Source organism: Coregonus clupeaformis, chromosome 31, assembly GCF_020615455.1.
Source record: "Coregonus clupeaformis isolate EN_2021a chromosome 31, ASM2061545v1, whole genome shotgun sequence".
In the NCBI taxonomy this organism is placed as follows: domain Eukaryota; kingdom Metazoa; phylum Chordata; class Actinopteri; order Salmoniformes; family Salmonidae; genus Coregonus; species Coregonus clupeaformis.
In genome coordinates, this window is record NC_059222.1 from 37,423,518 (window position 1) to 37,449,884 (window position 26,367).

The following is a 26,367-nucleotide window of genomic DNA, read 5'->3' on the forward strand; positions in this document are numbered from 1 at the left end:
AATTTCCAAACGCATGAAGGTACCACGTTCATCTGTACAAACAATAGTACGGAAGTATAAACACCATGGGACCATGCAGCCGTCATACCGCTCAGGAAGGAGACGCGTTCTGTCTCCTAGAGATGAACGTACTTTGGTGCGAAAAGTGCAAATCAATCCCAGAACAACAGCAAAGGACCTTGTGAAGATGCTGGAGGAAACAGGTACAAAAGTATCTATATCCACAGTAAAACAAGTCCTATATCGACATAACCTGAACGGTCGCTCAGCAAGGAAGAAGCCACTGCTCCAAAACCGCCATAAAAAAGCATGACTAAGGTTTGCATCTGCACATGGGGACAAAGATCGTACTTTTTGGAGAAATGTCCTCTGGTCTGATGAAACAAAAATAGAACTGTTTGGCCATAATGACCATTGTTATGTTTGGAGGAAAAAGGGGGTGCTTGCAAGCTGAAGAACACCATCCCAACCATGAAGCATGGGGGTGGCAGCATCATGCTGTGGGGGTGCTTTGCAGCAGGAGGGACTGGTGCACTTCACAAAATAGATGGCATCATGAGGAAGGAAAATTATGTGGAAATATTGAAGCAACATCTCAAGATATCAGTCAGGAAGTTAAAGCTTGGTCGCAAATGGGTCTTCCAAATGGACACTAACCCCAAGCATACTTCCAAATTTGTGGCAAAATGGCTTAAGGACAACAAAGTCAAGGTATTGGAGTGGACATCACAAATCCCTGACCTCAATACTATAGAAAATATGTGGGCAGAACTGAAAAAGCGTGTGCGAGCAAGGAGGCCTACAAACCTGACTCAGTTACACCAGCTCTGTCAGGAGGAATGGGCCAAAATTCACCCAACTTATTGTGGGAAGCTTGTGGAAGGCTACCCGAAACGTTTGACCCAAGTTAAACAATTTAAAGGCAATGCTACCAAATACTAATTGAGTGTATGTAAACTTCTGACCCACTGGGAATGTGATGAAATAAATAAAAGCTTAAATAAATCATTCTCTCTACTATTATTCTGACATTTCACATTCTTAAAATAAAGTGGAGATCCTAACTGACCTAAGACAGGGAATTGTTACTAGGATTAAATGTCAGGAATTGTGGAAAACAGAGTTTAAATGTATTTGGCTAAGGTGTATGTAAACTTCCGACTTCAACTTTATTTACCTATCCACTATCCACTACTGCACAAGACAGAGAAATCAGCACAGATTGAGTGTGTCAGGTAAAAAATGCTGAATGGCCCCCTTCAAATTAAATGGTCTGGCTCATCAAGATCCTTCAGGGAGTGTGGTTTTGGCCACCACAACAGAACTGTGTGTGATTTCAAGAGGAAATGTGATGAGACATATTCTATAGCAAAACACCCCTTCCCCTTCACAGATGCAGGCCAAAGATTAATGAATAGAGGAGGACAGGAAGAGCAACATCCACATCTGACACAGGATGCTGGAGTAAAAAACAACCGCTTTGAAAATTAATTAATGGCAATAAAATTAGCAGGTGTCCTACCCACCTCCTGTTTGGAATTCCAGCTTTTAGAGACAGTTGTAGTATATGATAGTCAAAAAAGATAGTAAACTGACCAAGCCATTTCATTATAAAAGCATATTTTTAACCAATTTGACCCCAAGGGCTATGTTTGAATAAGAACAGTATACAATATTAGTAGAATCTTCAGTTACTTACAGGTGCTGCTGGAAACCGATCTGAAAGTTCATATGGTTATTCTGGAATACACTGTCGTTGCTCCAAACACCACAAAATCGGTTTAGGGGAATATTACCAGCAGACACGGCCGATGCCCAGGAGAATATTGAGGGTCCGCCGGTGGCCCACCGACACCACGTGGGTTGTGTTCTCACACACCTGGTCCACCACTGGGAACCCACCCAGAGCTCTGACCACCTGGGTCACTGTCTGCTGCTGTCTGAAGAACCAGAGGAGAAAAGAGGAAAACCTTTCCAAATACCTAGGTTAGTAGGTTGAGAAGGCAAAGTATCGTCAAGAAGTTCAACAAGACATTATCAATATTAATCTGTCCAACATCCAAAACGTGGCTGTAACAAATACAGTTGGATCTACTTACTCAGTGGGCATGCTTGTCATAACTAATGTCCTTAGAGTCCGGATTGAAAAAACAACCACGTAAACAAATTATACGCACTTTAGAGTACATTAGCACTTTACATTAGTTATGAGTTCAATACAAAGTGAGTTCAATACAAAGTGCACACCTAAATAATGACTAAGGGATAATAGCAGCGATAAAGGCTATCAGTTTTCAATAGTTTGCTTATTGCTTCCACGAGAAAACACCACATGCCGGATATCTGCATAATTTGATGTGTGAAGAGGAAATGAAACCCAAGGCCATGAACAGTGAAAAACAGGTTGGAGAGCACCGCCGGCATTGAAACGGAATTGTAGGTTAGCCTGGTTCTGGACCATCCGTCTCCCATACAGACACAGTAGTACCTTCACCCCCACGCAGCAGGCAATCAGCACTGAACACCTGAGCGGCAGTTAGAGACAGGGCGAACAGGCTCTTTCCCGTCAGGAACCGCTCTCCAGTCCCCCAGCAGGAAGTCTGGGGTGAAGGCATCCTGAGCAGAAGGCATCCTGACCAGTACACAGCCCCATACACGACTGCTTTACAGGCATAACAACGTGTCCGTGACATCAATGTGGCCAGGTGTGATAAAAAAGGTTGCTCGTTGCGTATTAGTAACGCTGGGGTTGGAAACAGTCAGCATACGGCAGGGGTTGAGAAAGTTTAACAGGCCTTTTGTTGAGAAGGTAACCCAGTATATCGACTGAGCTGAGGATTGCTTGACATTTCATCTGAGGGCTGTTATGACAAAGAAATAAACAGTGTGTTTGCAAACCACAATAATTTACCCTGCCCAACCCCTCTTTAGACATGTCCTTGTATTTCATTTGAAGGTTTAACAAGAACACCTTGATCCTCCGTGACAACAGAACCCTTTTAAATCTGCCATACCCCAAATAAAACACACCCAAAACCCCTATACAAATTGACATAAAAGGATTCATTGGTTCAAAAAAGGTTTTCAGCTTTCTTTAGGAAAGCATGGCATGGTTTAGGTCATCCTCCATCGCAAAGGATTGTCCTTAGCTCAGTGCTGAAATAAGTTATTCACTGATCTTTAAGATGGACATCAACCATCATCACTGTGATGGAAGCTGATGATATGGGATGGAAAAGAATGCTGCTGTTGATAATACCAAAAGAAAGGTGTTCATCAGGGGGGAAACAATGTTTTCAGTAGCAATGCAAGAGACTGGCTGCCCATTGCTGACACTGATCTGGGAATGTTTTTCAGACATCAAACAAGGTTAAAAGCCTAAAGCACTATTATTCATTTTTCACTCCTTCGCCAAGAAACAAACAAGGAATTTCAACAGTTACATTTTTTGGAGGTTCCTCAAAGGGGATTTTTGGCTTCACTTATGCAATGTTCTGGCAGCAGAGCAAGAGGGCAGGCGTTGAACAAAGAGTCCGCACTAAATAAACCTAAGACAAAGAGTTGGTGTGAACTGTTGCACCAGGCTCCATTTCAATGCACCTCGCACAAATGAAGGAAATTATTTTGGGTATGGACGAGGTCCCGTTGATGGCCGATCTATGCAAACTGAAATTACTCAGGCTCTATCCATACAGTCAACTTCCATAGGCCCTTGTCCTAATCTATCTAGGGTCAGGGGGGGCTGGAATGGCTCATTTTAACTGAAAAGCACCCGAGGGTACAAAAGATCAGATTACCGATTGAACATTTGACTTCATTTGCAACAGCCGTGCATAGAAAACATAAACAATCACACTACATGTGGTGAATAAAGTGCTTATGACATCATGTTTCCTGAAGTTCTTTAAGAGCACATACACAATGCCATTTTATAAAGCCAAGTACTCAAGATAAAAATCAACTCATTTCTACACACAAATAAATGCTCAATGATACACATACAGGACAACTCCCCTTACTGCTAAGGGTACAAAGCTCACGTCAGATGACATGCTTCATCAAAACATTTCACTAAACATGATTTTTGCCTCAATAAACTACTCTACAAAACCATAGATTATCTAAGTTTGATAATGCTGATAGTGTCAGAAGAACAAAAAGGATAAAAGTGGTTTATGTCATGACTGTTGTACTTGCACATGACTTCGTTCCACTCTTGGTGAATGGTAAGACTACCTTTGTCCAGATGCTGAGGGGGTTGAAGCTAAATCCAAACAGTTCACTCCATAACATCTTATAATGAGTGCTCCCAGAGTTCTCCCAGGACTTTTGAACAAGGTCCCCCTTTGGAGATTTTTGCATTTTTGAACACCTGTAACTGCCATTTGCTGCAACATAGCGTCAAAAAAATGTGCCTTATATGATAAACATAAAACTATGTCGTTAAAAAAAAATACATTCCACAAGGTGGCGCAGTACCTCTTACAAGCTTACATTTTTTGGGGAGAACCCTCACTCCTATTACATGGGCTCTTCTGTGAAGGTTGAAACCTCACACAGAAAACCCATACCATCTTCCACAGTTGTAAAACAAGGGGCCAATTTTCCAGACCCTGATAAGTACCCTAATTCCTGAATATATATTTTTTTCTTCTAATTTTGGAGTAGATTGAACTTGACAGTGTTATATTCAAATCACTCTATTAAATGTAAACTAAAAGTGGATTAACTATACAATCTCGCTCATGTAACGATGAAAATAATATTATGCATTCCGCGATACAGTTCACATGAGAATTCAAACAAGATTTCTCCATAGTGTTAAAAGCTGAAGTTTTGTTCAGGTTGAGCGAACACAGAAGACCGTGTCAGGTGCATTTTCACAGGAGAGGATGTTATCCTACCAACATGGAGGTAACACACAGAGAGCCCCTGTGGCAGCAGCTTCAAAGACCATCATGACTACTCATTCACCCACTGAACACAGTTTCTGAGCAGCTGTGTTCAAAAGGAATGGAACGCAAAGGCAACAAATATGCCACTGTTCCTCCAGTTTGGTTTCACCAAGAGATCATAGAGGACACGTTGACCAAGTGTAAGTCTTATTCAATTCACAAACTGTCAGGTTAAGTCAATATAAAAAAACAAACAAAAAAAAACATGACGTCGTTAAAAATGCTTATTGTATGTTCCAATGCTGAGCTATAGAAATAAAGAGTCACATGATATACCAGCTCCCAGTCATTTATTGGGTAAATCAATGCTGGGCTATAACAATTACAGCCAACACCACAACAGCAACTTAGATGATACGTTTGGTTACCTTGGTATTCTTCTCCATGCTCTTGCCAACCATATTGACTAGTCTTTTCTGCTTGCTTAAATTGTCAGAAATTGTGTCTGTGACACCAGCTGCTGCAGCATACACAGTTACTCTGCCTACAACTTTAAATGTTGAAACGTTACAAAACACACAGGTGAAAAACATTTTTCCTGCTGAATGCTGATTCACTTGTGTTTTTGTGTAATGACAGTATCAGGAACACAAATTGTCAGTAAGGTGCTTCTAGAAAGAAAGGTTAACATTTGTTTATTAGAAAATGTATCACCATATCAGTATTAAAACAGTTAATTTAATCTTGTTTACCCATCATTTCAGGGGATCCCTCAATAGGCTATCCTAAAACTTCAATTCACAGTTTGATTAACTTACATGGCCATACATTTTCAATATAAAAGTAAATGTTTTTCATCCTTTGCATCACTGAAATACTGATCACGGTAATAATTATGATATGGTTAGTAAGTGCCATTCTGTTGCTGTAATAAAATTGTATCACATTTTTGGACACAGTTTATAATTCACATACTTTTGAAACGTGGGCTACTTTTCACTTGTTCGTCTTTGTGCCGAGGTAAGAGAGACAAACTGTTTTGCTTATCTAGTGCTCTGTTGGCCGCTGCCAGACTTGGTTTTGAAAGGTGTGTGGGATCTATTGATGCTCTCTGATGGTCAGGGGCACTAGTCAGTTCATCAGTGGAGTCTTTAGGCACTCTAGAGAATGGCAATGTGCTTTGCCTATTTCTTCTAGTCTGAGTTTGTTTTGTATTATTGTCCTCTGAGGATGGACATCCCTTTGAATCCTGGTGTGGATGCACGTGTTGATTCAACATGCTGTTTACACTGCTGGTTTCTCTTACACCGGGCACCCCATGTGTTCTCTTTTTGACACTGGCCGACTAAGACCCTGTGGTTTCACTCTTGCCCCTCTTCCTCTTCCCAGGGCTAGGCTGAGGCTCCAGTTCAAAGGGGATCTGAACCTTGGACTCTGAGGGCAAGCTGGGTAAAAGGCGGCTTCGTTGTCTCCCAGGGTTGTTAGCTGGAGAGAAGAAGTCCACAAATACCCCATCATCATCATCCGCACAGGAGGAGGCACGGAAGCCTTTTGAGACAGTGCAAGATCTTGCTAAGGCAGGAAGTGAGGATTTTCTACATTCGCTCACTTTTGATTTCGGTGTGGTAATCTTTAGGGACGTTTGATGAGGCACATTGGGTTTTTCTGGTAACATTTTTGAAGAACGGCGACTAGAAATCTCCAGATTAGCAGTTAGCTTACTTTCTGGAAGGGACTGTGGTGTTCTGCTTTTCCTGACAGGTGGTGTGACTTTTGACATATTAATTCTGCTGGATGATCGCCCATTTGTCCCCAGTAGAAAACTGTCAAATGTAAACACTGATTGCACACTCTTGCTACACTCCGGGCGGTCATCCAGGCATGGACTCTCTAAGGAGATGTGCTTTTTGATGACATCATGTTTGATTGAGGTCCTCTTAGGATTTTTGTCTTGTTTACTCCCTTTAGCCGGTGAATTGGGTAAAGGACTTTGAACCAATGTCTTTTGTCTGGGCAAATCACTGCAAGATGACTTCCAAGGTTTCTGAAAGTGTTTCTTGTGCTGTGGTTCACTGGTGGCTTCCTGTTGCTTCTCTCCATCGGTCTTATTTGAGCCAAAAGACGCATTAAGATCCTCATCCGATTCTTCATCTGCAGGGGAAAGATATGCCATTATGAGAATAACAAAATATACTGATAAACTTCTAGCATGATAAAATGTACGTTAATTGACACTATCAACACATCTTATGTCCTTACCTAGGTGTTGCAAGAAAGAGCGTGACGGTGTACTCCCAAGAGAAGGCTTAAACTCAGGCGATAACCTAGATTGTCCCATCTGTGAAGCTGAGAGAAATATTTAACTAGAGCCTGCAAATATTTCTCAGCTCAATAGTTTCCAACTCTGGCCCATGTTTTGCAGATGCTACACACACTATACACATCAAACGATTGGCCATGCACATAAAACATACCTGTCGGGGAGAGGTTCTCCCTCGTTTCCCTCATTTCTTTCAGGCGCTGTGCCATGGAGTCAGACCTTTTCATAGAAGGACTGTAAACTATTCCGTTCTCTTCGTCGATGATGTAAGGGGACACATCTGTTACTACACAGAAATATATTTACATATGAAATCACAGCCACACATAAAAAAAAGAAAATAATATAATATATTTATTAATATTATTAAATTAATAATACGATATATTATGAATTAATAGAATAGATTTGGAATAGAATGTATGACATGAGGAGAGATTTCTTACTAAGAGGTGATTTTGGTACTAGGTCTTTGATCATCTTGTCCAGTTTTTTCTTCATGCGCCTGTCATTCTCAGGGGTCCTCTCAGGGGTGTCTCTTGGCTGCATACAACGATGCTATATAAAATAAAATACACAACATTAATTTTGATAAGGAAAAACTTCAATAGACCCTTTCAATAAAAATACTCCTCATAGCCTAATTATTCATGTTTTTTGGGAGGGAAAAAAAAGTCCTTGCTCAACAATATAAATCAACTTTTTAAAGAAATAAGGTAAATATGCAGTAATGGTTGAATTGCAGAGAGCTAAGTAATGTCTTGACAGGATAAACAAAGAGAAGTTATGTACTGTGACTCCTTTAATCTAACAGGGAATTTTACATTTGCTTACCACCCTTTTCTTGAGTGCTGAATTGACTTCATCATTTAATGCCGGACACAACTCTTCATCAACATGTTCACCATCATCTTTACATCTGCATTTAATAAACAAACAATATGAGTGACAGCATAACATGGGGGCAGCAGGTAGCCTAGCGGTTAAAAGCATTGGGCCCCGAGCTGACTGGCATTTAACACACATTTTTGTTTTTACACTGCTGCTACTCGCTGTTTATCATCTATGCATAATCACTTTACCCCTACCTACATGTACAGTTTACCTCGACTAACCTTTACCCCTGCACTTTGACTCGGTACCGGTACCCCCTGTATATAGCCTCATTATTGTTATTTTATTGTGTAACTTTTTTAAATATATTTTTTTATTACTTTATTTAGTAAATATTACTGACCACGCACGGTAAGGTCTACACCTGTTGTATTCGGCGCATGTGACACATAAAATTTGATTTGATTTGCTCATGTAAGTCGCTCTGGATAAGAGTGTCTGCTAAATGACTAAAATGTAAAATGTATACTTAACAAAAATATAAACGCAACATGTAAAGCAAAATGTGCAGTTTTGTCACAACAATGCCACAGATGTTTTGAGGGAGCGTGCAGTTGGCATGCTGACTGCAGGAATGTCCACCAGAGCTATTGCCAGATAATTGAATGTTAATTACTCTACCATAAGCTGCCTCCAACGTTGTTTTAGAGAATTTGGCAGTACATCCAACCGGCCTCACAAACGCAGACCACATGTAACCACGCCAGCTCAGGATCTCCACATCCGGCTTCTTCACCTGTGGGATCGTCTGAGACCAACCACCCGGACAGCTGATGAAACTGAGGAATATTTATGTCTGTAATAAAGCCCTTTTGTCGGGAAAAACTGATTGGCTGGGCCTGGCTCCCAAGTGGGTGGGCCTACGCCCTCCCAGGCCCACCCATGGTTGGGCCCCTGCACAGTCATGCGAAATCTATAGATTAGGGCCTAATGAATTTATTTCAATTGACTGATTTCCTTATATAAACTGTAATTGAGTAAAATCTTTGAAATTGTTGCATGTTGCGTTTATATTTTTGTTCAGTATAAATAACAGAGCTCACAGCTATTTTATTTGGTCAGTCAGTGACGCCTTGTGGCTGATGTAAGAATTGCAAAAACAACAAAATGGTCACCGACTTGTCATCACACAGACCAATAGATATTGACGACACATCGTTGTCATTGCTACGATGTTGCACTTTAAGGCCAAAAAGCGTTTACACTGTAGTCCCGTGTAGCTCAGTTGGTAGAGCATGGTGCTTGCAACGCCAGGGTTGTGGGTTCGATTCCCACGGGGGACCAGTATATAAATATATGTACTCACTACTGTGAGTCGCTCTGGATAAGAGCGTCTGCTAAGTGAAAAAAATGTAAATGAAGCTTGAGGTTTACCTGGCCACCCAGAGGACAGACACAAGTCTCACACCAGTCTTCTTGGCTTTATTCCAGGTGGCTTGATGGCCATTTTTAAAGACTACGTGTGTGACTTGTTTATTGAAGGTTTTAGATACCTGGAATGATACAGGTAAATATCACAATGTGAAATGTATACATAGTAATAATCTTTCAGACTACTTAAAGGAAAATACCACTCAAAAACTATATGTTGGTGTTTGTTTCATTAGTCCACCGTTGATACAGTCCCCAAAATGTTTTGCATGTCAGCAGTCAAGATATAGAACTTTCGAAACAGAATGTGTCACAGTATGATATGTTTTGCATCATAATACCAAAAGATAGTGGATTTGAGTGGATTTTTTTCCTTTAAGAATGGTAGTTTTAGTTTTAAGAACCCCACAGGATGTCATCAAAAACAAACTTGTGTAGTTAGTTCGCCATTAGCTTCGCCCACGGTTGGCTCCAAGTGAACTACAATTCCGACGCTGTTTTAACATTTAAGACAGGTCAATAATCATCACTTTCAAACCGTTTTTTTTTTCTTTCTAAACATATGCTGATATGCTCCTTATCTTTCATATCAGAGAGAAGGAATCTTACAAATAAAAAAGATAGAATTACTGTAGCAGTTTTGCACAGATCCACAAGCTGTGTGTACCTCCAGTTGACGAACTACACTTCCTCCCTAGTTACACTTACACACAGGTGTTCGGAGCACACTAGATAGCTATTTAGCACAGGTGGCCGCCTATGTCTAAACACACGCTGTAACAGAGATATATGGCCATGTGGGAACACTAACCCTATAAAGATGTGTAGTAATTTAACATTTTTTTCCTCCTTCTCGCCGATATGAAAGATACATTCCTTAGGTTTCCAAAAAACGTACCCCAAGCGATGCGTTTTAACATTCGGAACGAGCGTCTGGGATCTTAACAGAACTCATCTGACCAGAAGATACTATTGTCAATAGGTGCTAATGCAGTTAGCGTCTATGAAAGGGTTAGTTAGCCATATATAAAAGGGTAACTCACCTCAGCTCCCATATCCTGCAGCTGCTGGATGAATGATTTCGAGTAATTCTCTGTTTTACTCGATGACCACACGTCAACGTAGGCAACAACATCTAGGGAAAAGATCAAACCCCACCTCCATACTTGATTCAAAGACAAATGAGAAAATACAAGAAAAAGCTGTAGCTATCCAAACCATGAAGTTAGTTTACACATCATTTACCTTTCAGAATAGCAGGAGAGTTAGGCCTACTGTTTGTGGTCATTAGAGTCTCTTACTGAAGGATTTCCCTACAATCGGAGAAAGAGAAGTAACCCAGTTAAATTTGAGTAAGGAAAGGGCAGTCAGTTAGCTAGTGCAATGGAGGGGGGAAACGTGCATCTCTTAAGCAACATAAACCATATTTGATGACAAAAAGCTACAAATCAAATTGTATTTGTCACATGCACCGAATACAACTTGCGTAGAATTTACAGTGAAATGCTTGCTTACGAGCCCGTCCCAACAATGCAGATTAAAAATTAAAAATAAATAGTGACACAAGAGGAATAAAATACACAAGAGTGAGGCTATATACAGGGAGTACCAGTACAAGATCAATGTGCAGAGGTATGAGGTAGATATGTACATGAAGGCAGGGTAAAGTGACTAGGCTTCAGGATAGATAATAATAAGAGTAAAATAAAGAACAGGGCAGCAGCAGCAAATGAGTGTAAAAGTGTGTGTGTTGTGTCGGTCTGCGTGTGCATATGTAGTGTAAGTGAATGTGTGTGGTGTCGGTCTGCGTGTGCATATGTAGTGTAAGTGAATGTGTGTGGTAGTGTCAATGTAGTGTATGCGCTGATAGTTCGGGTACCATTAATAAGGTGCAACATGTAACTTTTTGGGGGACCTGACCACATAGAAGTGTGTTATAGATCTGTAATTCTCATTGAAAGCAAGTATAAGAAGCAGTAGATCTGTTCTATGTACATAATTTTTATGCTTCCCGTTCTTAAGTTTCCTTTTTGCGTCTTTTACTTTCGGTTTTCTACACCAGCTTCAAACAGCTGAAAATACAATATTTTACAATATAGTTGCTTCTTTTGTCACATAAACTGAAATTAGGCGAACAAATAGAATTTTAGCAATCAGGAAATGGCGGAGCGAATTCTGCATAGTGCATCTTTAATTGTCTATGTAGCAGTCTGGCTATTTAACAGTCTCATTATGGCTTGGGGTTAGAAACTGTCTTGGAGCCTGTTGGTCCGAGAGCCGATGTTCCGTTTCCGTTTGCCGGACGGTAGCTACACCCCCATGCAAACTCATAACTATCTAGGTTAGCTAGGTAACTAACTAGAACTCCAAGGTGTATTTCTATTACAGCTAGTAAATTCACAAAACATTGAGTCCGAAGACATCTAGCAAAGTAACTAACTTGTGAATACAGATCGTAAAAGCTTTAATTTGCGTCTATGAAAGGGTTAGTTAGCCATATATAAAGCTTTAATTTCCCTGCAAGCTGTGAAGATAGCTAGCTACTTGCTATCGAGTAAGCAGTGCTAACGTTTACTTGTTAGCTAGAACATTTCGACTGAATTATGACCATTTCAAACAGATTAGGTACTGTAATATTGCTACTAATAGATATTTTAAAGCTTGTGGTATAAGAAAAAAATAACTTCTCTCTACTTTCAGTCGGGCACTGGACAAATCCTTGCAAAATCTTGGCTTTCCGCGCGTGTATTTTTTATGACACAAGGCATGCTGGGAAATAGATGACGTCGACCTGTCATTGGTTGGTCAGAAATATACAACTCACATCATGCATATCAATGTATTTCAAATCAAATTTTATTTGTCACATGCGCCGAATACAACAGTGGAATGCTTACTTACAAGCCCTTAACCAACAATGCAGTTAAGAAAAATAAGTGTTAAGTAAAAAATAGTTAAGTAAAAAAAAAAAATTAGAGAGCAGCAGTAAAATAACAGTAGCGAGGCTATATACAGGGGGTACCAGTACAGAGTCAATGTGGAGCATGGCGTCTTCAGCGAAAAGACGAGCAGTTGGAAAGGGATGATAGTGAGGATAACAGCTCGGATGAGGGATCGGAAGACGATGGTGATTCAGGAGAGGAGGACAGCGGATCAGAAGAGGAGAGCAATGAAGAGGTCAAGACCGAGGATAGAATAGACGCCGGAAGGGAAAGGAGGGGGAAATGGAGTCCTTAGAGAAGGCAAGAAACAGATATAGGTTTGGAGAAATGCAGTATTATCATAAGGAGACGTATACTTGGATGAATGAGGAGGAATGGAGGGAAAAAGAGAGGCAGAGGAGGTCTAAGAGAGAGGGAGGAAGATTGTGAGTTTGAGTCAGTTAAAAATGGCGGGAAAAAGGGAGAAGGTTTGGTAAAGAAGAATGGTAGGAAATGTAAGCAAAGTGAGCTGAAGACAGGAGTAGAAATGGAAGTGAATGAGGGTGATGTATCAGAGGTGGAAGGTGTGGTGAAGTACTCAGAGCCTGAGGATTGCACAGCGGGTCAGGATAAAGATGAGTCTGACAGTATTTTTATTTTATTTTATTTCACCTTAATTTAACCAGGTAAGCCAGTTGACAACAAGTTCTCATTTACAACTGCGACCTGGCCAAGATAAAGCAAAGCAGTGCGATAAAAACAACAACACAGAGTTACATATGGGGTAAAACAAAACATAAAGTCAAAAATACAACAGAAAATATATATACAGTGTGTGCAAATGTAGCAAGTTATGGAGGTAAGGCAATAAATAGGCTATAGTGCAAAATAATTATAATTAGTATTAACACTGGAATGATAGATGTGCAAGAGATGATGTGCAAATAGAGATACTGGGGTGCAAATGAGCAAAATAAATAACAATATGGGGATGAGGTAGTTTGGTGGACTAATTTCAGATGGGCTGTGTACAGGTGCAGTGATTGGTAAGGTGCTCTGACTACTGATGCTTAAAGTTAGTGAGGGAGATAAGAGTCTCCAGCTTCAGAGATTTTTGCAATTCGTTCCAGTCATTGGCAGCAGAGAACTGGAAGGAATGGCGGCCAAAGGAGGTGTTGGCTTTGGGGATGACCAGTGAGATATACCTGCTGGGGCGCATACTACGGGTGGGTGTTGCTATGGTGAAAATACAAAAAACAAAAAACAGGCTATTTACATGGACACACAAGAGAACACGACCGCACTGCTACGCTACCTTGGACCTGCTCAGTAGGAGTGAAGTTTGTGGAAAAAATGGATCCTTGCCTTTTGGCTGATCCAATTGTGGTTTCAAGATGGGTGAAAAGAGCGTTGGGTAAAGTGGAATCGGTGAGGGCAACCAGAAATGGTCTAGTGATAATTGTTTGTGTTTCTGTTGGGCAGAGGGAGAAGGCGCTCAGAGTTAAACAAATGGGGGAAAGAATTGTGAATTGTTTCGCTCTTAAGAAAAGGGCGCCATTGAGAGGAGTGATTACTGGAGTAGCAGTGAATGTAAAAGTTGACCAACTGAAGGAGATGATTCCCGGTGTGTGTGATGCTCGTCGTTTGGTGCGACGTAAACAGGGTGGCGAGAGTGGGAAACAGAAGAGTCATTTGTCTGTTCTTTTGAGTTTTGAAGTTGAGTCTTTGCCTGAGAAAGTGAGGTTAGGATATATAAGTTATCCAGTGCGAGCATATGTGCCGAATACCTTAAGATGTTACAGGTGTCAAATTTATGGGCATGTGGCAGCAGTGTGTAGGAGGGAGATTCCAAGGTGTGAGAAGTGTGCAGAAGGGCATGAGACAAAGGAGTCTGAAGCATTGGGAAAGTGGTGGTGTGTGCTAATTGTAGGGGTGGCCATGGGGCTGGGGATCAGACATGTCCAGTGTGAGAGAAGCAGGTTGAGGTTTCCAGGGTAAGAGTAGTGCAGAAGTTGTCATATGCTGAGGCAGTGAATAAAGTAGAGGAAGATGGGTCAAGGGGGAGGGATCCTGAGAGAAATGGTGTGAGTAGTAGTGATGTACCAGTACAGAGGGATAAACCAAAAAGTGATATATGGTTCAGCAAGATTGGATTTTTTAGCGTTTATAGCAATGGTTATTAATTGTACTGCAGGGATGGAACGCAAATCGAAGAAAATTGAGGTGGTGGTGGCAGCTGCAGAGAGATATTTGGGTGTGTGAGACTTGACAGCAGAAGAGTTACAGGGAGTGTTAAGTGGTGATGTCCCATCAATTCAGGTTGAGGGCATGAGGTAGGAGTGAGTGTATTTAAACAGTGGAGAAGGGTGGGGTTAATTATTAGTTATAGTGTTGAAGGTGTGAGTGTGAGTGTTAGATGGTAGGATATTTCTTTGCTTTGGTTTATTATATTTTTCAAGGAAAGATAAGGGAGTTGTACTCCAGTCTAGTAGGTGGCGGTAATGCAACAAATTGGATGCCAACCACTGTTAAACCTCATTGAAGAAGAAGAAGAGTCAATGTGCCGAGGCACAGGTTAGTCGATGTAATTGAGGTAATATGTACATGTAGGTAGAGTTAAAGTGACTATGCATAGATAATAAACAGAGAGTGACTGCAGCGTAAAAGAGGGGGTGGGGGGACAATGCAAATAGTCCGGGTAGCCATTTGATTAGCTTATGGCTTGGGGGTAGAAGCTGTTAAGAAGCCTTTTGGACCTAGACTTGGCGCTCCGGTTTCGCTTGCTGTGCGGTAGCAGAGAGAACAGTCTATGACTAGGGTGGCTGGAGTCTTTGACAATTTTTAGGGCCTTCCTCTGACACCGCCTGGTATAGAGGTCCTGGATGGCAGGAAGCTTGGCCTGATCATTGATCATACTGACCTTAAGTATTTGTATTTGTATTTTTTTTTGCACCTCAGTCACTGAAAAGGGAGGGGGAAAGGGTAGGCTAGGCTCAGTTAATCTGATTTTGTTAATCTAAATGCAAATCATTCATCTCAGTGATGATTATTGCATGCTGACTAACCAATCCCAGTGAAATGAGATATAATCTAGTCATGATCAATTTCATATTTAATTCACGTAAATGTAGTAGATAAATGTAGTAGATTGGCTTGATTGGTTGGCTAGCATGCAAAACTTGAAATTAGCCTATACATCGTTCACTTTTGGGAAAACTGGTCCAGCCACTTGGGACCTAGCTATCGTTAGTTCAAATAATGCCAAATGATGTACTAATATAAAAGTGCAATTGTAAACTATAAAATATAAACCCACCATAGTGATGTCGGTGAAGAAGTTAAGAATGAGGAGGTCCCAGGCGGCGGATTCACGGTTGAATGTGGACGCGGATCAGACAGTTTGAAACTCACGCCCCTCATGACGTTTGGCAACGCCCACCGCGTGAAAATGCCTGTAATCCTAAATTACTGGTATGATAAATTATGGTCATACATCATATAGATTACTAGATTTTTTATTAGATGTTTTTAGGCTTTTAACAAGATGATGATAGATCACTTATGAGAACAAGATAAGCTTTTGAAGCCATAGCCTACCCCTCTAGATATAGTCTCCTCTCCCCATTCGATCTTTCACTTATCTGTCCTTCCCAGGCATAGATTTCTAGGCATATTTGATAAAACTGTGAGTAACACAAGAGTGACTGACACATATTATATGGGTACCATGGTGCTGAATAAAATCATTTGCCATAAAGCTGCTGACTACCAAGGCCCTTCAGAATTAAGAACAGGCCTGCATGTAAAATGTTGTTCAAAATGTATTTTGTTGGCAAATCTCAAAAGCATAGACTACCATGAGAGGCTGGATGATGGGGTTGATTGTCCTAAATTATCCATGCAGAACTGGTCATCTGTAGAGTTCGTACTGCTTGGTGACCTAAACTGGGATATGCTTAACACCCCGGCCGTCCTACAATCTAAACTAGATGCCCTCAATCTCACACAAATTATCAAGGAACCTACCAGGTACAACCCTAAATCCGTAAACATGGGCACCCTCATAGATATCATCCTGACTAATTTACCCTCTAAATACACCTCCGCTGTCTTCAACCAGGATCTCAGCGATCACTGCCTCATTGCCTGTGTCCGTAATGGGTCCGCGGTCAAACGACCACCCCTCATCACTGTCAAACGCTCCCTAAAACGCTTCAGCGAGCAGGCCTTTCTAATTGACCTGGCGCAGGTATCCTGGATGGATATTGACCTCATTCCGTCAGTAGAGGATGCCTGGATGTTCTTCAAAAGTGCTTTCCTCTCCATCTAAAATAAGCATGCCCCATTCAAAAAATACAGAACTAAGAACAGATATAGCCCCTGGTTCAGCCCAGACTTGACTGCCCTTGACCAGCACAAAAACATCTTGTGGCGTACTGCATTAGCATCGAACAGCCCCCGCGATATGCAACTTTCAGGGAAGTCAGGAACCAATATACACAAGCAGTTAGGAAAGCAAAGGCTAACTTTTTCGAACAGAAATGTGCATCCTGTAGCACTAACTCCAAAAAGTCCATGGAGAATAAGAGCACCTCATCCCAGCTACCCACTGCACTGAGGCTAGGAAACACTGTCACCACCGATAAATCTACGATAATCGAGAATTTCAATAAGCATTTTTCTACGGCTGGCCATGCTTTCCACCTGGCTACCCCTACCCCAGCCACCAGCTCTGCACCCTCCCCGGCAACTTGCCCATGCACCCCCCCCGCTTCTCCTTCACCTAAATTCAGATAGCTGATGTCCTGAAAGAGCTGCTAAATCTGGACCCTTACAAATCAGCTGGGCTAGACAATCTGGACCCTTTCTTTCTAAAGTTAGCTGCCGAAATTGTTGCAACCCCTATTACTAGCCTGTTCAACCTCTCTTTCGTATCGTCTGAGATCCCCAGAGATTGGAAAGCTGCCACGGTCATCCCCCTCTTCAAAGGGGGTGACACTCTAGATCCAAACTGTTACAGACCTATATCCATCCTGCCCTGCCTTTCGAAAGTATTTGAAAGCCAAGTTAACAAACAGATCACCGACCATTTCGAATCCCACCGTACCTTCTCCGCTATGCAATCTGGTTTCCGAGCTGGTTATGGGTGCACCTCAGCCACGCTCAAGGTCCTAAACAATATAATAACCGCGATCGATAAAAGACAGTATTGTGCAGCCGTCTTCTTCGACCTGGCCAAGGCTTTTGACTCTGTCAATCACCGCATTCTTATTGGCAGACTAAATAACCTTGGTTTCTCAAATGACTGCCTCGCCTGGTTCACCAACTACTTCTCAGATAGAGTTCAATGTGTCAAACCGGAGGGCCTGTTGTCTGGACCTCTGGCAGTCTCTATGGGGGTGCCACAGGGTTCAATTCTCGGGCCGACTCTATTCTCTGTGTATATCAATGATGTCGCTCTTGCTGCTGGTGACTCTCAGATCCACCTCTACGCAGACGACACCATTTTGTATACATCTGGCTCTTCACTGCACACTGTGTTAACAAACCTCCAAACGAGCTTCAATGCCATACAACACTCCTTCCGTGGCCTCCAACTGCTCTTAAACGCTAGTAAAACTAAATGCATGCTCTTCAATCGAACGCTGCTTGCACCCGCCCGCCCGACTAGAATCACTACTCTCGGCAGGTCTGACTTAGAATATGTGGACAACTACAAATACCTAGGTGTCTGGTTAGACCGTAGAACTCTCCTTCCAGACTCACATTAAGCATCTCCAATCCAAAGTTAAATCTAGAATCGGCTTCCTATTTCGCAACAAAGCCTCCTTCACTCATGCTGCTAAACATGCCCTCGTAAAACTGACTATCCTACCGATCCTTGACTTTGGCGATGTCATTTACAAAATAGCTTCCAACACTCTACTCAGCAAATTGGATGTAGTCTATCACAGTGCCATCCGTTTTGTCACCAAAGCCCCATATACTACCCACCATTGTGACCTGTACGCTCTCGTTGGCTGGCCCTCACTACATATTCGTCGCCAAACCCACTGGCTCCAGGTCATCTATAAATCACTTCTAGGCAAATCCCAGCTTTATCTTAGATCATTGGTCACCATAGCAACACCCACCCATAGTATGCGTTCCAGCAGGTATATCTCACTGGTCATCCCCAAAGCCAACACCTCCTTTGGCCGCCATTCCTTCCAGTTCTCTGCTGCAAATGACTGGAATGAACTGCAAAAATCTCTGAAGCTGGAGACACTTATCTCCCTCACTAACTTTAAGCATCAGTTGTCAGAGCAGCTTACCGATCACTGCACCTGTACACAGCCCATCTGTAATTATCCCACCCAACTACCTCATTCCCATATTGTTATTTACATTGTTATTTATTTTGCTCATTTGCACCCCAGTATCTCTATTTGCACATCATCTTCTGCACATCTATCACTCCAGTGTTAATACTAAATTGTAATTATTTTGCACTATGGCATGACATTTCTGCCCCCCCCCACCAATCCTTTAAGAAAGAAACTCAAATAAATGGTCTCATAGAGTCATCTATTCATTGCATGTATGGGAATTATGAGAGTTCATATAAAAGTAACTGTCCAGTGAAAATCTCACTTTTAAAAGTTAATATTCTGTTAACTCATACCCAAATTATGTTGTTGACTCGTCTTATTCATGGGTTGCACCACCGTCACTCGGTTGTGTCGTTGCCATTGTTATGTACTTTCTACAGACGCCGCCCGCAGCCATTTTGGTGGCCGACTGATGATCACTGTCCTGTCATTCTGAAAGGGGATAGTGACTGTTTTGTCTAAATTACACTACAGCTTGCTCTGAAAAACGATGACAGTGCTAAAGTAGGCAAATCATTTGTAGGAAACAACTTTACCATCATTATGATGTTGTCAAGTCTACTTTAAAGAGAGGGCAATGTTGCCATTAGCTACCAAAGTTAGTCAGTAATAGCTAGCGATGCTAACATTAGCTAGCACACATTTTGTGCCGTCCCCTCAATCTTAGCTAGCTAGCTAAAATTATACTGCATCTGAAGTCAATCCTGCAACATCACAATGATGACAAAAGGTTTTCCTACTAATTATGTGCCTCATTTTGAAATGTCATCGGGTTTCCAAGCCACTGTAATCAGTGGCATGTATTCATGGATGCCAAGGGAAGCCAGCCTTCCCAAAACATTTGACCAATAAAAATGATAAAATAATGTATATTTTGTCTATTACTGTGTTTTCATATTTTTCTGTCAATTCGCAAGTGGCTGAATCTCACTGGAGAAATCATTTGAGGGAAACAGCGCCCCTCTGTCTCAGTATGTGTAGCCCATGTATCTGATGTCTGGCCCAAAAGAGTATAACATGTTGCCGCCATAGCGTTTGATTGATTCATGCCAGCAAGCATTTGGCTTCCCTTGATACATTTTTTAAATAAAATAATTAGCCAATCAGCATTTAGCTGAGCTCAACTGTGGGTTGTCATGATGCAGCAAAACGCCCCCCAAGGGAGGCTAGTTTGGATTTGGCTTCAGACCAATCAAATCAGACCAATTAAATAATTTCCTAAGAAAACCTTAATTTTCAGAAAAAGGTGTCTGTTTCTGGTCTGCTTGTGTTGATGTCCTGCAGTAGCTAGCTTGCTAAATCGGCCCTTTCCTAAGCCATGGATGGAGATGGTGATTTGGATTTGTGGTTTTAACTTAATTCTCTGTACAGGCCAATGATTATGAAGGTGATTCTGATCTAACCATAAATTAGTATGTTGTGCCACTGGCCTGAGACGATTGAAGTTCAAAATATAGCCTAGATGTAGCCTAGTAGGCTCACGTTAACTAGCTAGCTAGCTACCTTAGCTGGTTCATTGTTGCCCATGCCAGGAAGTTAAGCTAGCAAGCATTTTAGATAGGTAGCCTATAGCCCTATTCGCACGGGACTAGTAGTACTAGAAAACTTTGGTTATGTATTTATTACCCCAGAATGTCCGTTATTCCAGAGGACGATTCGGACGGGATTAGTTTTTTCCAAACTGCCCCCGTAATTCTTAATTTTTTATATTTTTTAATAAATTGACAGCTATGACGGAAGCCTGGAGGTTTTTTCTAGGCTTGAAGATATTTCAACAAGTCCGGGTGACAACAGGCTACACTGATAACTCAAGCTTGGTTCCCAAGGTTCTAAACCAACTTTGGTATAGTATCGCCATAGTAGTTGAATTGAGGAAGTGTGATCATAAACATTAGGATATTTTAGCGATCCGCAGTAGAAGACGTCCTAAATGCCCCCCCAGCCTTCAGATATCAGCTAAGGCGGTTTGAATCACGATGTACCAGATAAGCGCGGATTTTGACTTTGGACACTGAAATAGTTTTTCTTGTGTTCGATCATAACATTCTGTTTCGGAAGTGAACGCAGTGGTGCATTTTGTTGGCGGATCTGCACAGCTGTACTGAGACTGAGGTAGACATGGCAGGTAGCTCAGACGAGCGCTACCTGCCATGGACGGAATAGGTTCAGATGAGGGCATGAGGGTGTATTTACCACAGATGGGGACAGAGATGGAAGGGGGGAATCTAGAAGAGCAAACAGGCAGGGACATGAGGTACAGGAGAACAAAGTAATGGTGTTTTTTTTCTGAGCCAACCAGTAAAATGTTACATCCGATAATGTTGTCAAAGGCTCTCAAGTCAGATATAGATGCAAAGTGCGTAGGGAAAGGAAAGGTATTGATATTTGCAGTTAATAGATTATCAGAGAGACAAGATATTGAAAATGGAGGCACTGAATGGAGGTAGGGTGAAATGCCATATCCCTGGCAGTTGGGGGAAAGTGAGAGAGGTGATTGCTGGAGTACTGATGGAGGTGTCAATGGAGGAGTTTAAGAGGGAGGTGAGGCAAATGAGCAGTAAGAAAGGGGATTGTGGAGTAGAAAGCACTACGGTGCTGTTAGAGTTTGAAGGGAATCTTCCGAGACGAGGACATCTAGGATTCATCAGCTTTAATGTTAGGGAGTTTGTGCCAGTGCCGCTTCGCTGCTTTAAGTGTCAGCGCATGGGACATGTAGCTAGCGTCTGTAAAGGGGCAGAGACGTTGTGCGAAGTGTGGGGGACCACATGCATATGGCAAGTGTGGGGTGGAGACCAAGGCAAGGTGCTGTAACTGCAGTGGGGAACATAGCGCTGTGTTCGGGGGATGTATAGCACAGAAGCAGGAAGCGGAGGTACATACTGTAGATATAAGATCACAAACAAGGTAACGTATGCTGAAGCAGCATGGAGAGTTCAAAGTACAGAACCTGTGAGGAAATTGGTGCAGCGGCCTCCGATGGAAGGGGGAGGTAAGGGAGTAGCACAAACTGGGGTCTCCACGAAATGTAACCATCAGTGTGCGGTCATAAAATAATCGTTGGTGGTGAACAGGGTGGACTTTTTGTGTAGTGTGATATGAGTGATCAGGTTAAGAAAAAATCTGCACGCATAGATGTGGTGGTACGAGCTGCCAAAGATTTCCTGGAAATTACAGAAGCAACTGGAGTAATGATGCATGAAATGTTGAATCAGCCAAGAGGTGATGGGTTGGAACAACCTATTAGTATGTTTTTTACGGTCCTTCAATGGAACGCTAGAAGCTTAATAGCTAACGGGCAGAAGTTTAAGAAGTTTGTATATGACATGGATGTAGTGCCAGAAGTAGTGAGTGTACAAGAGGCATGGCTCAAACATCAACTGGAGTTTGTGATTCTGTGATTCAGGTCGGTACGGTGTGATAGAGGGGAGGGGTCGGGTGGGGGTTGTACTATGTTTGTTAAATAGGGGATGGCGTACAGAGTATTGGAGATACAGGAAATGGAATGTATGGGGATAGAAATATGTAGGAATAGAGGTAGCATTGTAATAGTTAATTTCTATAACCCCTGAAAAACTCTCATGTTAGCACAGTTAGAAGGGATTGATAGGACATGTAGGGGTAGGAAGGTATTATGGTGTGGTGATTTTAATGGCCAAAATGAAATCTGGGGAAGTACGCATAAAGATAACAATGGGAGTATAGCTGAAGAATTTATGGATATCGGGATTAGTGTGTGTTAGTGATGGGAGGGGGACGAGAATCAATGTGGTGAGGGGTACAGAGTCATGCTTGGACTTGACATTGGTATCTACAGGGGTGGCAGGGAGGTGTGAATGGGAGGTGATGAGAGATACCATGGTAGGGAGTGATCATTTTCCGGTTCGATGTAAGGTCAATATGGGTGTGTGTATGCAGAGTAGAGGCAATAACACGAGGTGGTGCTTTTAGAAGGCTAACTGGAAGATGTTCAAGTACCTGTGTGAGCGAGCGGGACAAAAGTTACCAATGGAGGTATCTGTGGATGAGTGCGCTGAGGCAGTAACATCTGTCATTATATCAGCTGCAGATGTGACTGTTCCAGTGGGTTTCGGGGGGAGGAAGACGGCGGGCGGTGCCATGGTGGACAGATGAGTGCTCAGAGGCGGTGCAGGAAAGGGATATAGCTCTACAGGAATGGCTTGACAGAAAGGAATCTCATGGACAGAAAGGAATCTCATGGACAGAAAGGAATCTAATGGACAGAAAGGAATCTCATGGACAGAAAGGAATCTCATGGACAGAAAGGAATCTCATGGAGTATCAAAGGAAGAGAGCGATGGCGGGAAGAACAATTAAGACTGAGAAAAGGAAGGCATGGTGGGAATTTTGCTCCACTATTGATAGAGGGACAGAAATTGGTGCGGTTTGGAAATCAAATTTAAAAAATTATGGGGAAGGGTAAAAATGCTGGAATTCCGGTGTTGGTAGACGGAAACGTCACAGCTTTATCATGTAAAGAAAAAGGCAAATGTCCTTGGTGGTGCATTTGCAGCGGTCCATAGATGTGAGCACCTGTGTGATGAGAATAAGAGTAGACGTAGGGAAAAGTTAAAGGAGCGTGGAGATGTTTTAAAGAAACAAGGGGAGTCAGGAGAAGCTATGGATGCAGAGTTTTGAGATGACAAGGGCGTTGGAAGGATGTGGGTGGACTTCTCCTGGAGAAGATAGGGTGTGTTATGTGATGTTTAAGCATGCACCAGACCGTGTGTTGGAAGCAGTGTTAGGGTTGTATAATAAGGTGTGAAGGACCGGGGTGATACCTGCTAGGTGGAAACGTGCGGTGGTGTTGCCGTCTGTAAAACCAGGTAAAGATCCCGCTAGGGCGGGCAGTTATAGGCCTATCGCACTGACATCCAACATGTGTAAGTTGATGGAAAAGATGATAGTGAGTTGGATGATGTATTTCTTGGAAGTTAGGGGTTTAATGAGCGTAGCACAGAGTGGATTCAGGAGAAGGTCTGCCATGGATGCCCTGGTGACAGTTAGTACAGCGATAGCCAAGGCCCTGACAATAAAATATGTGATGAGTGTTGTGTATTTTGACATTGAGAAAGCTTATGACACCGTGTGGAGGGAAGAGTTGTTGATCAAATCAAATCAAATGTTATTGGTCACATACACATATTTAGCATATTTATTGTAAGTCGCTCTGGATAAGAGCGTCTGCTAAATGACTTAAATGTTAAATGTTAGCAGATGTTATTGCGGGTGTAGCGAAATGCTTGTGTTCGTAGCTCCAACAGTGCAGTAGTATCTAACAATTCACAACAATACACAAATCTAAAAGTAAAAGAATGGAATTAAGAAATATATAAATATTAGGACGAACAATGTCGGAGTGGCATTGACTAAATACAGAGGACGCTCGAGTCCATCCCTTCATGTCTCCTGCCTCAAGCCTGTTTTCCCTCAGTCCTCTGTTGCCTCCTCCGCCTCCTCCTCCTCCTCCTCGGATGATCGAGGTGGTCCTCCACTCACACGGTGCGACGCATCACTGGTTCAGACGGCGGGGCCGAGGTTTCCGGTATCTCGTGGACTGGGAGGGTATGGGTCCTGAAGAGAGGAGTTGGATTCCTTGGCGACAGATCCCAGATGCTGATCCTCATTCGGGTGACTTCTACCGCCTCCATCCTGGCGCTCCCGGGAATCCGCCCGGTGGCGTTCGTGGGGGTACTGTAACGATCCCGGCAGTCTGAGTCGGGTCCTGTCTGTGGACTAGTTTTTCTGCTCGTGATCTCCAGTTTCCCGAGGGTTCTGGAACGCTCCCTGCCTGGTTGCCGGGCAACGTTGCTGGCGGGAAGCTCTCTTGATTTCCGCACCTGCATCCCATCAGCAATCTGCACACCTGGTCCTGATCATCACCCTTCTTAGGCTCTGGCCTAACATCCATTCCCTGCCGGATCGTTAGCCATGAACAGTATGTTTATCAGCGGATCAGTCTTAGAGCTTAGAGCATTAGTTTTGTTGTTTTGCACCTTGTTTTCTTGTTGTATGCTTACCTCCGTTTTGTTCTCCCTGCAGTCACTCGTCCGGAACCTTCACCCAACCTCTGCCTGATGGTCGGCTGCCCGCCGAGCCATCATTGGACCAACTACTGCACCCTCAACAACTCATCCACGACGCCCCGCTCTGTTCCCTGGATTATTCAGCAGCACTCGTGGATCAGTTAAATAAACACTCACCTTTGACACCACTTACCTTGTCCTGGTCTGCTTCTGGGTTCTGGCTTAGTAAACCGTGACAAGAATAGAATACAGTATATACACATGAAATGAGTAAAGCAGTATGTAAACATTATTAAAGTGACTAGTGTTCCATTATTTAAAGTGGCCAGTGATTCCATGTCTATGGTCAAAAGTTTTGAGAATGACACAAAGTTCGCTGCTTCAGTGTTATGAGATATTTATGTCAGGTGTTACTATGGTATACTGAAGTATAATTACAAGCATTCCATAAGTGTCAAAGGCTTTTATTGACAATTACATGAAGTTTATGCAAAGAGTCAATATTTGCAGTGTTGACCCTTCTTTTTCAATCCGCCCTGGCATGCTGTCAATTAACTTCTGGGCCACATCCTGACTGATGGCAGCACATTCTTGCATAATCAATGCTTGGAGTTTGTCAGAATTTGTGGGTTTTTGTTTGTCCACCCGCCTATTGAGGATCGACTACAAGTTCTCAATGGGATTAAGGTCTGGGGACTTTCCTGGCCATGGACCCAAAATGTTGATGTTTTGTTCCCCAAGCCACTTAGTTATCACTTTTGCCTTATGGCAAGGTGCTCCATCATGCTGGAAAAGGCATTGGTTGTCACCAAAATGTTCTTGGATGGTTGGGGGAAGTTGTTTTCGGAGGATGTGTTGGTACCATTCTTTATTCATGGCTGTGTTCTTAGGCAAAATTGTGAGTGAGCCCACTCCCTTGGCTGAGAAGCAACCCCACACATGAATGGTCTCAGGATGCTTTACTGTTGGCATGACACAGGACTAATGGTAGCGCTCACGTGTTTTCCGGATGCCCCAAACAATCGGAAAGGGGATTCATCAGAGAAAATGACTTTACCCCAGTCCTCAGCAGTCCAATCCCTGTACATTTTGCAGAATATCAGTCTGTCCCTGATGCTTCTTTGCTGCCTTTCTTGACACCAGGCCATCCTCCAAAAGTCTTCGCCTCACTTTGCGTGCAGATGCACTCACACCTGCTTGCTGCCATTCCTGAGCAAGCTCTGCACTGGTGGTGCCCTGATCCCGCAGCTGAATCAACTTTAGGAGACGGTCCTGGCGCTTGCTAGACTTTCTTGGGTGCCCTGACGCCTTCTTCACAACAATTGAACCTCTCTCCTTGAAGTTCTTGATGATCCGATAAATGGTTGATTTAGGTGCAATCTTACTAGCAGCAATATCCTTGCCTGTGAAGCCCTTTTTGTGCAAAGCAATGATGACGGCACGTGTTTCCTTGCAGGTAACCATGGTTAACAGAGGAAGAACAATGATTTCAAGCACCACCCTCCTTTTAAAGCTTCCAGTCTATTATTCTAACTCAATCAGCATGACAGA

The 26,367-nt window shown here is 42.5% G+C and overlaps 1 protein-coding gene across 2 annotated transcripts; it reads right to left on the bottom strand.

Moving 5' to 3' along the window:
- Positions 1-5,228: 5,228 nt before the first annotated feature.
- On the bottom strand, positions 5,229-12,247 carry LOC121547147 (microcephalin). 2 transcript variants are annotated; one of them, XM_041858261.2, is made up of 9 exons: positions 12,175-12,247; positions 10,726-10,793; positions 10,524-10,615; positions 9,484-9,602; positions 8,050-8,134; positions 7,662-7,773; positions 7,370-7,501; positions 7,155-7,241; positions 5,229-7,046 (listed from the first exon to the last, which is right to left on the bottom strand). In XM_041858261.2, exons 2-9 carry the CDS (start codon positions 10,766-10,768, stop codon positions 6,241-6,243), a joined length of 1,476 nt encoding a protein of 491 aa, XP_041714195.1. In that variant the 5' UTR covers positions 10,769-10,793; positions 12,175-12,247; the 3' UTR covers positions 5,229-6,240. The 2 variants fall into 2 exon arrangements, with proteins under 2 accessions (XP_041714195.1, XP_041714196.1); XM_041858262.2 differs by having other exon boundaries at positions 12,179-12,224.
- Between the last annotated feature and the right edge of the window lie 14,120 nt (positions 12,248-26,367).

Excerpts from the sequence above, each read along its gene's own strand:
- LOC121547147 (XM_041858261.2), bottom strand. The coding sequence starts at position 10,768 with ATGACCACAAACAGTAGGCCTAACTCTCCTGCTATTCTGAAAG. Across the intron at positions 9,603-10,523 it reads TGCAGGATATGGGAGCTGAG|GTATCTAAAACCTTCAATAA; the intron begins GTGAGTTACCCT and ends GTATCATTCCAG. Across the intron at positions 7,774-8,049 it reads CAGCACTCAAGAAAAGGGTG|CATCGTTGTATGCAGCCAAG; the intron begins GTAAGCAAATGT and ends TATTTTATATAG.